This window comes from Pleurodeles waltl, chromosome 3_1 (assembly GCF_031143425.1).
Source record: "Pleurodeles waltl isolate 20211129_DDA chromosome 3_1, aPleWal1.hap1.20221129, whole genome shotgun sequence".
Lineage (NCBI taxonomy): Eukaryota > Metazoa > Chordata > Amphibia > Caudata > Salamandridae > Pleurodeles > Pleurodeles waltl.
In genome coordinates, this window is record NC_090440.1 from 1451496855 (window position 1) to 1451511117 (window position 14263).

The following is a 14263-nucleotide window of genomic DNA, read 5'->3' on the forward strand; positions in this document are numbered from 1 at the left end:
CCAAACATTCTATCTTTTTCCCCAAATAATATTAAATATACAACGACAAGTATAAGATAACGATCACAATGTTGCATAGTTAGAATTAGAGGCCTATTTCACTTCTAAATTTAGTCTTATGATTTTTCAACCTGTTGGTCCTTGCCAATAGATTGAAAAAGAACATATAGGGCTACTTATCATCCTTTCCAAACCAAGATCTTGAAATAGTTTTTCTAGTAACACTACCATTTTTCTAGTTCATTTTATAATTCAAGCAGCAGTCTCAAATTACCCATTGGTATCCTGACACTTTCTGCAGATGGCAGTGGTGAAAGTGAATCCAGGTAATGATTTTGTTGCTGACGCATTGACACAATAACAAAAAGCTAATGGGTTACTGTCAGAATAATTTTATTAAAAATGGGACAACTTAAGGGTGCTTGTATTCTCTTTCATTTATTCTAAGTACGGGTCCCTCCTCTGTGCCTGAAGGGTCAGCAAGGTGTGTACAAATATTGGCTGCCTTCAAAGTTGCTGCACCCTTAAACGATATTACATTATTTGTCTCTGACATCAGGAAATCTATACCAGCTGTAGAGAAAGCTAATAATGATTGCTCATCAGCTCCTAGTTAAGCAGTAAGATTAAGATAATCAGTGTTGGGCCGAAATGTCAGTGTGATCTTTTTAAGGACCTAGGCAGCCTTTTTAAAATAATACGGAAGACGAAGTCAAATTTCAGCCATAACCCCACCACATAAACAGAGCTAGTGGCCCACCTTGGGTCACAGAGTTGATGTTGAGTCATCAGTAGATGGGGCACAGCACTGCTGTCCGCACTCGCGCTCATCAATTGAGACCACTGGAATGCAGTCACAATGCTTTTAGCTCCTGCTAGGTGTTCTGTTCATGAGGAGGAAAATCCACAAAGTGTAACATTGATTCTAATGAGTTATGCAGCTCACAGGTACTCCAGTTGTACTCCATGCAAGAATGGCCATATATTCAGGACCTCACCGTTTGATTGAATTATATAGGTCACCCCTAAATTGCAGCTGCATCTTCATCATTATCAAAAACTGTTTATTTTGGATTTCAAATCCATAAAACATAAACACAGTAAAAGACATCATATACTTAGCACACTCCAAAAATTTGATTTGCTGCATACAAAATGTAAGACTGTTGTGAGATGTTTGATTAGTTCTATGTATTTCTTTGCAAATTAGCAAATGCAGCAGTTTTTCGAAAAAACATTGTTGGGACACAGTTACCTAACCGTTAAAATTCCAAGTATAAAAAAGTCTATGGTGTGAATCATCTACTGTACAGGTAAAATGAAGGAGAGACTGATTAAAGAAAATAACTTAGGTCTTGGTATATCCTCATATTAAAAGGGAAAACCAGTTTCCATACATACATAACCAAGGTAGATATATGCATTCCATCTTGCCTGACTGTGTCAGGTCATATTAGTACGTCTTGCAGGTCATGTAAGTTTCAGAAGCTCCTTAAGGAATGCTAGATGCCTATCAAGTACTACCTTCAGGATTAGGAAAATAATTAGTCCGAAATCGATTACGGGTAAGCCAGGCAGCATGCAGAAATGTGGCCACAATAACCACTACCACTGTCATACTTCAAAATTCTTAAGGCCACCTCTTATTTCTTTGTTCCTATTAAATAAAACATAGGTATGATCTGCTTTTGCAGGGAACCCTATAAGCAGTACAGAAGAAATGAGGTGTAGTTTCAGGGGCTTAGTTTCATACTGGGCATACGCTACTTAACCAAGTGTTTACTCCCCAGCTAGCTGTAAACCCATGGATTGGGAGAGTCCCGTATCTGAATTTTGAATAAAGTTGTCTTGGCAGAAAGGCGTTCACAGTATTAAAGGTGACTTCATAATAAGGGATGTTTTTATTATTGAGGAACTGGTTGGTCAGACTCCCATATTTGCAATTTTGTAACCTTTTCATCCCCGAGGTAATACCTGCACCTTTCTTTTAATCAATTGCTTTGTGATCAGGCCGGCTTCATTGAGGTTGTCCCATAGTGAATCTAGGCCAAGGGTATGGAACATTTTCTTTATATAACAAAGCCATAAGATTCTTAGAGGGGCCCTTGTACTTAAGAGTTCCCTAATTGGAAGCCTATAGGATTCTAGTTCTGGAGTGGACCAAAGCCTATGCCAGAACAGCGGGGTCTCAGTTGCACAGTAAAGGAGATTGGATGTAATCCCATATGTTGCAACAGAGGAAAGGAAGAATTAGTGTGCAGGAGATTGGTAAGATGCCCGGGAAACCTATTTTCCACTGTGAGCTTGTTGGTACTTAAGTGGCCCCAATGTTCCGTGCCATAGAGAGCTGCACTTTTTGCTTTTACGTTGTAAATCTATGTGGCCGGGATAGTTTTTTAAATTTATTTTTCTTGGCTATCATAAGGCTCGCCCCAGTCTCTTGTTGTAGCATAAGCACACTATCACTTATCTCGACCTTCCAACTAAAATTGTGGGACAAGCTCACCCCTAGATAGACAAAATCGGGTACTTGCTCAAGGGGGTGAGTTGTACTAGAATTGTTGTTAGTGTAGACCTATATGGATTTAACAGCATGGATTTTGTATTGTTTATATTCAGCTCTAAGCCTCATTCCGTACAGAACAGCAAAAGTCGATTTAAAAAAAAAAAAAAAAAAAGCGTTTTTTGATGTGAGAAGTGTCATCTGCAAATAATAATGTGTGTAATTTATTGGAGCCAACTTAAGTTGCATCAGTGTTTGGGAAATTAAGAACCTTAACCAAATCCTTAATAAACAAGGAGAAAAGTGAAAGAGCTTAAACCCAATACTGCTGCACTGACCTTGCAAACTCAAAGGAATTAGATTGCTCCCCATTCATCCTGTAACTGACTCGTACATGGTTGTTCTCATGAAGTCTTATGAGGATATCTAAGATATTCACTGGTACTCCCATACTGCATAGCACCTCCACACAATTTTCTGCATGGGTGGGACCATGTCAATGCTGACCTTAAGTCTACAAATGAAACGTAGAGGTGGCCTTTCCCTAGCACTACTCTTCCAGTATATTATATTGAATCTCAGTATTTGATCAAGACTACTGGTTTTTGGCCTAAAGCCTGCTTGGAGATCTGAAAAAATAAGATTTGATAGGGCCCAATCTGCCAATTTCCCTTTGAGTGGCCGACAAAAGATCTTTTGGAGCCCATCTATTAAACAAATGGGTCTTTTTTTTTCCTGGATCAACCTCCCACACATTCTTATATATTGGGATGATCTCACTGCTCTACCATGATTCTGGTTTGGGGCCTCCTTTTAGATTTGTCCTAGAAAGAATATTAAGATAAGGGGCCCAAATGTCAAGTTCAGATGCAGACAAATCGACTGGAATACAGTCTTGTCCCAGAGCCTTTTTTAGATTATTGATTTTAGGGCCCTAAGGGAATCTGACCTTGAAATCTCAAAGGGGCTCTGCTTGCCTTGGATAGTTAATTGGGCGCCGACATTCTACCCCACTACCTCTGGTTCTGACAACAGAATCAAAATACAGCTTTTCAAAATGCTCAACCCAGATTTGTGGTTGAACCTTAAAAGCTACTGGGGAAGCTGTAATATGACTGCTGTGTGCAATGATGCCCCAAAAAGTCTTTGAGTCTTCCATTTTAGCTGCGTGTTCTAGGTCTACCCAAACCTCATTCTCCCAACTGATTCTGGCTTGGGCTACTGATTCTTTATATTTTTAGCGTGCTTGTGGGATACCACCCTGATCTTGAGATTTGATTGAATTCAGGGGAGAGGATTTAGCTAATTTGCACTGTGCGTTGTACCATGGGTGCGTGTTAGAAATATTATTAGGTTATTTCCTTGGGTTCTCTCAAAAGCAAGTCCTTCAGGCTTGCAAACATTTCCTTGTGGGTTGTTACTATAAAATTGAGAGCATCACTTGGATCTAGAGAGTGGTTCATTCATTCCAGCGCACCACCTACCATTAGGTAGACCTGTTTCATAAGGTCTGGGTGGGCTTCAGTGCACTCCCATTTTAAAGCTTTTTTATTATTAGACTGGATGGAATTTCCCAAAAGGTTTAATTACCTTGGTTCCAGAAACTATTAGCCATGCCAGATCCAATTTAAGGGCATTATGATCACTGTCTCCCCTTTCTATAACAGTCATATCCTTCATGAATGGCCAGGTGTGCAGAGATAGAAGTATGTAATATATTCTACGCCTTATATTTGACGAGCTTGAAGGTGCTAGGTCCATCCTAGTCAGACAGAGATCTCACAATTCAGGCTCTTTACCATGATCTAGGTGGGATGCCCAACACTTGGCAAGCTAAGGTTGAGCATCTCAACTTGTGGAATGCCAAATTTGGGTATTTTCAATATGGCATCTTCCTCATCAGTTAGGTTCTTTTCACAGTTGACCAGTGGTTATCACACATGCATCATGAAGTGGAGTACCTAGCAAGTTCTCCAAAAGTGCAAGAATGGGTGATTCCTTATAGACACCTGGGACCCTATTGTAGACATTATTATATAAATAGACACAATATTTGCCTTTGCTTAAAGAGATGCCAAGTAGATCAGAAGAGGTTCCAGGAAGCCTCTTGATTTTGCAATTTCATGAGTTTTTCACCCAGACAATTAGGCCCCCAGCTTGGCGACCATTCCCTTGGGCGCAGGGCAGAAGAAATTTGAATAGCCCCACCTAAAACAAGGGTCGACACACCAGGATTCCTGAAGCACACAGATTTCATGCTCATCAATTGAAGAGGCCCACTGTGAATCAGGAAGTTTGTATTTGAGACCTGTTATGTTCAACGAAAGAACACTCCATAGATCATTTCCAGAACTACCCAAGAATAAGCTGCTGGTTGATAAATTTGCACCTAGATGATTGTTCCATAGACTCGTCAGAAGAGCCATTTTTGCCCCGGCTGGTAGAGTCCAGGAGTTTTGGAGTAGTGCGGGCAGTCAGTCTTTTTCCTTGAGCAGAGAATATAGAGAGCTCTTGTCATTTGATAACTGCGGCTGAGTTGTGCAGTGTGTAACCTTCATCCCCAATTGTAATGCTGGCGGGCACGTGGCAAAGCAAGTTTGATCTTGATGTTAACAAATTAAGTTGGTAGCACCACTGCTGGCAATGTTCGAAGCGGATTTGAATTGAATAAAGGAATCTTGAGGAGGAAATGTTCTAGCTTCCAGAGACACTGAGCCATTGGCATTGGCCTGATCTCCTGAAACAGTTTAATGTTTCCATAGGGACTCAATATTGTAGTCAAGCATTGTGCATGTGTTCTATCTTAATGGAATAAAGAGAAGCACTAATTGATTTGCCTCTCCGTTGATTCCAGTTGCCCAGGCGCCAATCTAGGAACTTTTATCATGTAAATGGTCAGGCCATTTGTTCTCTGTGTTGGAGCTGGAAGCACTTTTGTGAATCTGAAGGTAAAAGCATACGGGTTGAAGAATCTGATCTTGCCAGCCGATGCAGGAACCAATTTCCTGCCTAGGAATTGGAATGAAAGCTGGAAGAAGGAGGTTGCTAACGTGCTGTTTATTGAGGGTCTTTAAGAATTTGCACCTGTTGAGTACGTGTTAGTCTTTGGAGTATTGGGCTTCCTCCAATGAGTTGTCGCTCATTGCTATCTGTACTCGCAGGGTTTCTCAAGGTACTTACAGCACTAAGTATGGTGGAGTGAAGGGCCCAACAGCACTGTTCCCTTAAAAGTTCAACCATATGACTGGCAACATCACTGGCCCTCGCGTCGCTCATTTAAATATGCTCCTAATTATTCAAATATGTCCAAGTTTAGTTTTGGAGCTATGTCCTCTTATTGGTTAGATAGAGTATGCACAGTCTCCCTCATAAAATCAAGTTCATCTCTAAAAAGTTTGATCGTTGCAGAGCCAGATTCCCCACCTTCCCCACCTTCAGCGTGAACTGCCTTTCATCCATTTTGTCTATAGTTTTTCCTCTCCCAAATTGGCTACAGGAGCAATTTTATTGGAACAGGAGATACTGGGTAAGGATTCTGCTACTTCTGATTGGCTTACATGTGTAGAGGTAGTAGTGGAAACAGTGGGGAGGACTGATAAATGGGGTTCTTTATTACGTGAGAGCAATTCAGGACCTGCAGAAACAGTGCAGCTAAGGTTTTCCTTGCTACTGATGCCCTTCCTCCTGTTCCTTCTGAAAAACAGTTTGTGATTTTAGGCCTTGTACCAGTTTTCTCAGGCCATTTCTCCCTTTTACACAAGATATCCTCCACCTCCTCAATTCGAATATCAATATCATCCAAAGTACAATTCTCTGCAGCATGCCTCTTGGCTGATTTCCCTTCCCACCCTTGCCCAGCTACATTATTCAATGCCTTCCTTTCCCCCATTATTACTTATCAACAATTAAAAATTAGTACTTACATTTGGAGCTAGAGAAATTGTCACCTTGAAAAATTAAGCCCAAGGATGGGCCAGCCCTTTGCCCCGGCATCACCCCCCAAAGTGCGCTATATAGTGCTGGTAAGATTGATGTCAGATGCAGCAGTGTTGCTGCCCACCTGCAGGTGCTTCTGCTCCCCCAGGAGGATGGGACACATAGTCCCTGGTGTCCTTTTTCCTTCGCTGCGGGACCTCAAAGTGCACTATAAAGCGCTGGCAAGATTGGTGTCGGTGCAGCAGTGTTGTGGCCCGCCTCCAGTTGACTCTGCACCCTCAGGATGATGTGACACGTAGTCTTTGGTGTCCGGGCTGCATTTTTAGTTGGTTGTGCACAGCGCCTTCCCAGTCTACTTCTCAGGCAGCATCTTCCTTGCATAAGAGGACATCCAATGCTCTTCCTATGCAGCCAGCCAGCTCCTTCCTTCAAGGCAGGCTGAAGGCAGCTTTTCCTTGCCAGAACTGTAGAGCTCTCCAGGTTTCGTATCCAGAACCTGGCAAATGATGTCTGTGGTCAATAACCTCCCCTTAGGGCACCAAAGAGTTTCTTGATCCCCAGATTCTGGAAGAGAAACTGGCACACTGGCTTGAATTTTCTATTCCATATATATGTTAAAAATACAAGCATTTGTGTACTAAAACATTCCTGTTCTAGAACTGGTTTTGAACACTTCCTGTCTAGTATTCTTCCCAGACCGACCTAGCCATAGTTTTTATCCTGGGGTTCAGCAGGAAGGTGGGGTGAAATAGTGGATCTCTTGTCAGGGAGGACACCAAAATAAGACCTCTAAAGAAGAAGAGCTTTCACAGTTAACTACCCTTCAAGGAAACAAGGAACAAGAATGGTAGAAGACTTTCACCATGCTTCAGCAGGACCCTTTGTTTAGGCCCATACAAATGTTATTGGGAATCTTCTAGATGAGCCCTTCAATTCACATTGCTGGTTGAGGTTCTCTCCAAATGCCGTCTTAGGCACCACTTGGGTTTCAGGAAATAAAACTGAATTTCTGAGAAGCCACAGCCGAGTGTAGGAGATATACTCTATCTACAACCTCTAGACACAGAAGTTACACATATGTTTGGGGCATCCATGTCCCATGTGGAAGGAGCAAAGGGTTAGTTTGCTGGAGACTGGCAGACCAACTTAAAAATACAGAAACTGCCAGTAGGTAACTATCCCTCCCAGGTTTCAATTAAAGTCTGTTGTTACTATAACCTGTCGCTGTCACCACAGTCCCTCCTCAGCAGCCTGGTCAGTTGATGGTAGTCACACTCAGCAAAAGGAGGGAGCACATGATGTTCCCTTCCAACCACAAAGTCTTGCTTTGGGTCACATTCTACGTTACAAGAAGCTCTTAGCACACACCCATGAATGTTTTGTGTGATGAGACAAAAATGTCAAAAGCCTGCTGAACTTGCTCTGGGAAACTAGAGGCTGGAGCACACACTCTACAGAGCCAATGGGGGCTTTTCTTTCTATCCCAACACCCTTTTTTATGTGAAATTACAAATTGGAATGCCTCATAAACAGGTTTTGCGGAATAACCAGTGTAAAGATCACATACCCTAAAATAATGTCACAGTAACAACTTAGACCGTCAATCTAGCCTGCTTCCATTATCTGTGAAGTACCACATGACCGTATGTGCAACAGCAGGTCCTAATCCTAAAATCTTGCAGTACACATGTATAAGGTAATTGCAACAGATAAAGATGTGTGAACTCAGTCACCTATAGAGAGTGCCTCATACAGGCTGACTGTGAGCAACAACTAGAGTCCCCAGAGTGCACTCCTTGGACATCAATGCACAAATACTTCAACATTCTTACAGGTGACCCCCTCCGTTAGGACCCCAATCAAGCCCACACCTCATTGACCTTTGGAGAGAGTTAGAGAGCTGGTGCTAACAGCCATGAAGAGAGTCAAGAAAGTCCAGAATACAAATCAGAAGTGGGTGCACCTCCACACCTGCAAGAGTTCATTGGATGTCCTTTTCAGTACCTCCCTATGCTCCTTAACAGATCTCCCGTTCTTCAGAGTTGCTTCAAAAGGGAGGTGTTGTTTCCTTTGATTGGCATGGCACGCAACCAGACTATTGCTGCAACATCATCTCTCCACCTCTTCTTGTCGCCAAAGGAAGCAGCCCACTGCCTTTCTCATTCTTTTATAGTGTTCTGGGTAGGGTTCAAAATGGCAACTCAATCCAGAATCAGGACCTAACTGCTGCTTTAAATTATCCTCTTCATGGAACTTCCTTCCCTTAATTAAAAGGAAGTTGCTAGTTGATGGTAATGAAAATTCCAACCCGCAACTCTCTCAGGAAGCGTCTTAGTTTTTCTGAAGTAAGCCTTTTATTTACAGGGGTCTTTCATCTGTATGCTGGTGCATTATAGTAAACAAACATTGTTAAAGGACATATTCCATTAAGGGTTGGCAGAGAAAGATGCTCTTTTATAAACTATGTTAAGGAAGTTATACATGTAAAAATATTATGTCAGATGTGAGTTTCCAAAATGACAAAATAGGTGCAAGGCAGTGACTCTGCTCTTTGGACTATGTTGTAGTCTAAAGTTGCAGTTTAAACACAGATTGTACACAAAGTGCACACAAATAAAAACGCACTACACATTGATACCCAAAGGAAATGGAGGAGTTTCTCCTAGTCTCCAATTAAAGTATAACAAATTAGGCTGGGCCCTATTTGTCTGAGTGCTACCCCTCCTCAAGAGCCTGAAGAAATATAAAGCCGTCAAGCCTACATTGATGGAACACCACTAGCTGTCCTTACCAACCCACACCATCTTCAAAACTAGCTACATCTTCTACAAAGTCATCATACCCAGTACCACTGCCTATCTGTATAACTATCTCAACACCTCCAGTGACCCTTAGCACACCCACAGCAGAAACATAATCCGATAGGAGTAAAAGTGTAAAAAAGAAAAAAAAGACAACAAACTTTATCCTTCTTTGCACTCAGAATTTGGAAAGACATCTCATATCCATCAGTACTACCTAACCGTACTCCAGTTTAGGAAAGAGCTGAAGATGCACCTCTCTAAAGAACACTACATCATGATGCAGCAATAGTCCAACTTTGCCTTATCCCTCCAATTACACATTAACTGTCTTTTTCTCATAGATTTGCCCTTTTTAAATACAATGTTCACACCACCTTGTGCTCCTCACTTTTGTACCACTCATAAGCTTTTTAGGATTATCATAACAGATATGGAATCATGATGGCATTGTGTTGGGGATGCCTGCTCTCTGATGTATATCATATTTGGATGGATTTAATATCCATCTATTCTGGTTATCAGTTAAACAATAAATAAATCAGATCTTTCAGAATTAAAAATTTAAAACTTTTATACTTAAAATTGATTCCCATAGTTGTGATTTTTCTCTGGTACATCAGTTATAAAAATTAAGGGCCAGATGAACGTACCATTTTTCTTGTCACAAACAACCCGATTCGCAGAATCGGGCCATTTGCGACAAGTAAAAAGCATTTTGGTATGTACAGACACTATTTTGAGATTCGGTAATCTATTTACCGAATCGCAAAATAGGTTTGCGCGTCACAGTTGGGAAGGGGTGTTAATTTCCTAATTGCGAGTCACAGTGCGATGTAGGATTGTTTAAACAATCGCAGTTAGCACCAGTTTCAAATTGGTGCTAACCCTGTGGGACCCCTTCCCCTTCGTGAATGGTAGCGAACCTGTGCCTGCTCTGAAAAAAATTAAAAGAAAACTTTTCATTCTTGTTTTTGAAATGCATCCCGTTTTCCTTCAAGGAAAAGGGGCAACATTTTTTTTTTTTTTTTTAAACTGATTTATTTAAAAACAGACACAGACATGGTGGTCTGCTGTCCCCAGCAGGCCGCCATCCATGTGAGGGTGGCCATTCCCAATGGGGTCCAAATTATGACCTACCTCATGAATAATTATGAGGTTGGTCATTTGCGACCCCAGTGGGAATCGCAAACAGTGTAATTGGTACTGTTGTACATCAGGTTTTGCGACTGGCAAATTGCAAGTCGCTAATACTCTCAGTTTGTGAGTCGCAAAACCTAATATTCATACATGTGGCCCCAAATGAGAGCCTCCTTCTGTTAGTTTCATGGCTGTGGTGTCCAAGCAATGATATGAAATTGTAAAAATGCTAACAAATTGTAAATGTGCCTGTGGATAAACCAGGGCTATGTCATATCCGCTGATGTGATTGTCTCCTTTCACACAATAAAAAAAATATATAAAAAACTTAATAGTGGTCCAATATGAGACAGGGCTGATGCTAAATGCAACAAATTAAACCCCCACTTGCCAGGAAAACATTTAATTTGTATGCAGGAACGTAATGTTTAGGATAAGACCACCTTACTAATGGAAAGGGAGATTGTCACACTTCTTTCACTATCAATCATATTTAATTCTGGATATCTGTAACCTCATTCTGTTCAGCTCCATCCATCACCTCTCCCATCAACAACTTACTATTCTTTTTTATCATACCTATCATTCATTTCTTTTTCTTACTTTTTCTCCTTATAACATTTATCCTTTGTTTATTCCCCCTTGATCCCAGGTTTCCGTTGTTAGTTTGTGATTTGCATCCTTTCTCACTAAGCTAAATGCTCTGAACAATTCGCATCTGGTTATGATACCAGTCGATCTCTTAATTAACCTGTTGACCCACAATAAACATTCTCTCATTGCTATCCAAAGAACAATTTGCAAATGGCTGGGTCCAAGCTATGATGGCATGGTGAGCATAAGAACAATGTGTTGGGATGCTACCCCTAGCGATTGCCAGTGGTTGGAAGAATTGCAAGCATTTCACCCATGACTTTTGTGAGAATGTGTGGCAATCTCTAAAAGTGAGGTGTTTAAGATGACAGGTAAACATCCACAGGGTTCCTTGTGACAACCTCTTTTTGTTAGATGTCATAATTCTGTTGATGCTGTTGCATGATCAGGAATGGAAAGTGATTTATGAGATATAAAAAAAATATAATTTACAAAACCCATGAGAACTACAAAAATAGGATTCAAAACCACATCAGCAGGAAACAGTAGGACAGAAGAAAGCTGGAACATAAATATTATACAACCCATTATACCTCTTGTGGAATGGTAAAAAGATGTGGTAATTGTTACGGCACCGATTTCCAGTTCTGTCCTGTAATTCGGTGCCATTGTATTCTGACAAATTCTTCCAGATTTGGCCTAGAATCTTTTTACCCGGTAATACTGCATACCTCATAATACCAATGCCTTTTATTATCAATTTGGGCAGAAGCTCTTGCTGCCGCCTAGATTGGTAATATGATACCAGATAACGTGAACCTAAAAATTTTGACACCCTCACGATTTCTGAACAGAAATACAGTTGTATTCATTTACTGAATAATGTTCTTTAACACTGAAAATGTGTTTCTTTTGATGCATCTCTAAATTCTGCGCAATTATATTTAAGTCACAGTTGTCTTGACTTTTTCTCTTCTTCCTGTTGTCATTCAACTTTACTTCAGGGCCCCATTGTTGTTAGGCCCCTGTAAGATTATAGAATTGCGCATCTTTGTACATCAAAGAAATCACATAACTAGCAAAATGACTTATTCATCTGTACATGAATGCTGGTTTCTCTGAAAGAATTTATGAAGAACGGGCTGCCTAAGAGCAAATCAATATGTTTCCCACATAAAATCACGTATGACTTACTCTTTGAACTGTTTGAATTTTCACTTTCTGCTCTATAGATATAGCGTTGTTTTAAAAAAGATATTGCAATGCAAGTTTCTTGTTGATTCTGTCTTTTATAGTGATATTTACAATGTGTTTATCTTTTTCCAGCGTCTTCACAAGCCCCACCACATCTGGAAAGTGGCTTCCCCGTTTGCAAGTCATGCATTTCACCCAATTGATGGCTTCCTCCAAAGCTTACCCTATCACATATACCCATTCCTCTTCCCGTTGCACAAGGTTGTGTACTTGGGTCTGTACATATTTGTCAATATCTGGACAGTGTCAATTCATGATGGTGATTATCGTGTCCCAAAATTCCTAAAGGAGGTCATAAATGGCTCGGCTCACCATACAGATCATCACTTGTATTTTGACTACAACTACGGTCAGTACTTCACACTGTGGGATAAGATTGGTGGCTCATACAAAAACCCATCATCCTTTGAAGGGAAAGGACCACACGATCTTTTGAGGAAGTTGAGAGAAGAAAGCGAGTTGAACAAAAATTCAAATGGTCATGAAAATAAGTTTTGCGAAAACGGGAAAAATAAATAATTTTCTTCACTACTACTGAATGATGCCTTTTTATAAACTGTTCCAGCACTCAACTTCACCTAAAGGCTTACTTCATCTCCAAATATTATACACTTGGTTTCAAAGTGACTGCGCTTCCTTTGTATCCAGGCCAAAACCATATTACAGAGGGTTAGAATAATTACTTTCAATTGTGCAAGCAGAGACTTCCAACCTACAGCATTAAAGCTCCCTCAATCTTCAAAAGACTTTTAGAATGGTAGTGATTTTTTTCTCTCGCTCTATAACTTTTTTGATATTTTCTCATGCAGGTGGATGCAACATATATACTGAAACAAGAAGTATATTTTTTCTAATATAATGATCACTTAATTTAATACTGTAGTTTTTGTGAAATTTATACAATTGGCCCATTTGATAGTGTGTGTTTGGTTAAGCACTTGAGGCAGCATGTGAAGTATTTCGTTTTACACTGCTGGCAAAACCAGTCTAGTACCGTGGATGTTAACTTAATTTTAGGAGGTATATTACTGAGAATGTTTCCCAAGAAAACAAAATGACACACATTAATTGCCAGTTAATTCCATTTTTCCCTAAAATAACATAATAAAGGTATTAACATGTTTTGACCAATCTGGAAATTTGAACTGCGATTTCTTAAATGTGCAGTTCCCTGAAAAGTATGTTTTTACTCCCATTTTGCAATGCAATACAAGTTGTGCTGGAAATTAAACAGTGCAATGTAAGGCAAAGTGTTATTTGTGCATATTGCACGTGTTCATTTAATGAGTCTCTACGTAAGTCTTATGCTATTTGGAAAACACTCTGTCAAAATTGAATGTTAACTATGGACAGCTGATTTTTTTATTATGCTGTGCTGATTTTTGTGTTAATTTATGTGTTGCAATTTTGATATATTTGTGCCAATAAACAACAGTTTATAAAGGCAGTGAGTTTGATCACTTGAAACCTGTGTTTATTTTCTCAGGTGTGATGGAATGAAATCTAGATGTATGAGCCTTAGGCGACCCCATTTTAGGGTACTATGTTCACTAGGTATGAGCTGTTTCCAATTTCCTATAGCTTGATTAAACTTCACTTTGGTGAGTATCTTGTTTTTTCTAATCCCTTATAGTGAAAGCAATTTGTAAAATCATCTGCTGTAAACCTTATACATCAGCATCATACTCATCTCAGTGAGTATGACATAGCCATCTAGTCTAGAATACGATCAGAATACAGTACCGTTGTCCTACCATAAGCTCCATTAGAATCTGGCCAATGAAGTGGAAAGTCACTGAACCGCTGATTATGCTGTGATGCCACACAAAGGTGAATATAAGCTATGCAAATGACAAAACATCCTTACTGTATTCATAGCCACCCACCTCCGCCATTATCATTCGGATGTGTAACATACCTTGTACACTGCTTTTGACTATACATTTCTTTATTGTATTTGTAAAGCACTTGTTGCTGCTGGTAGCCACCTCTGACAGGTTTTGGGTGGGACATCACGATGATTGCAATTACAACG

General features: G+C 40.2%; 1 protein-coding gene across 1 annotated transcript in view; it reads left to right on the forward strand.

Annotated features, from left to right (window-relative positions):
• The window catches only part of SC5D (sterol-C5-desaturase), a 51728-nt gene extending 38043 nt beyond the window's left edge, over positions 1 to 13685 (forward strand). Inside the window, exon 5 of the mRNA XM_069225023.1 lies at positions 12301 to 13685. Coding sequence (XP_069081124.1) covers positions 12301 to 12747 — 447 coding nt within the window. The 3' untranslated portion in view covers positions 12748 to 13685. The remainder of the gene's footprint in view (positions 1 to 12300) is intronic.
• Positions 13686 to 14263: the final 578 nt, after the last annotated feature.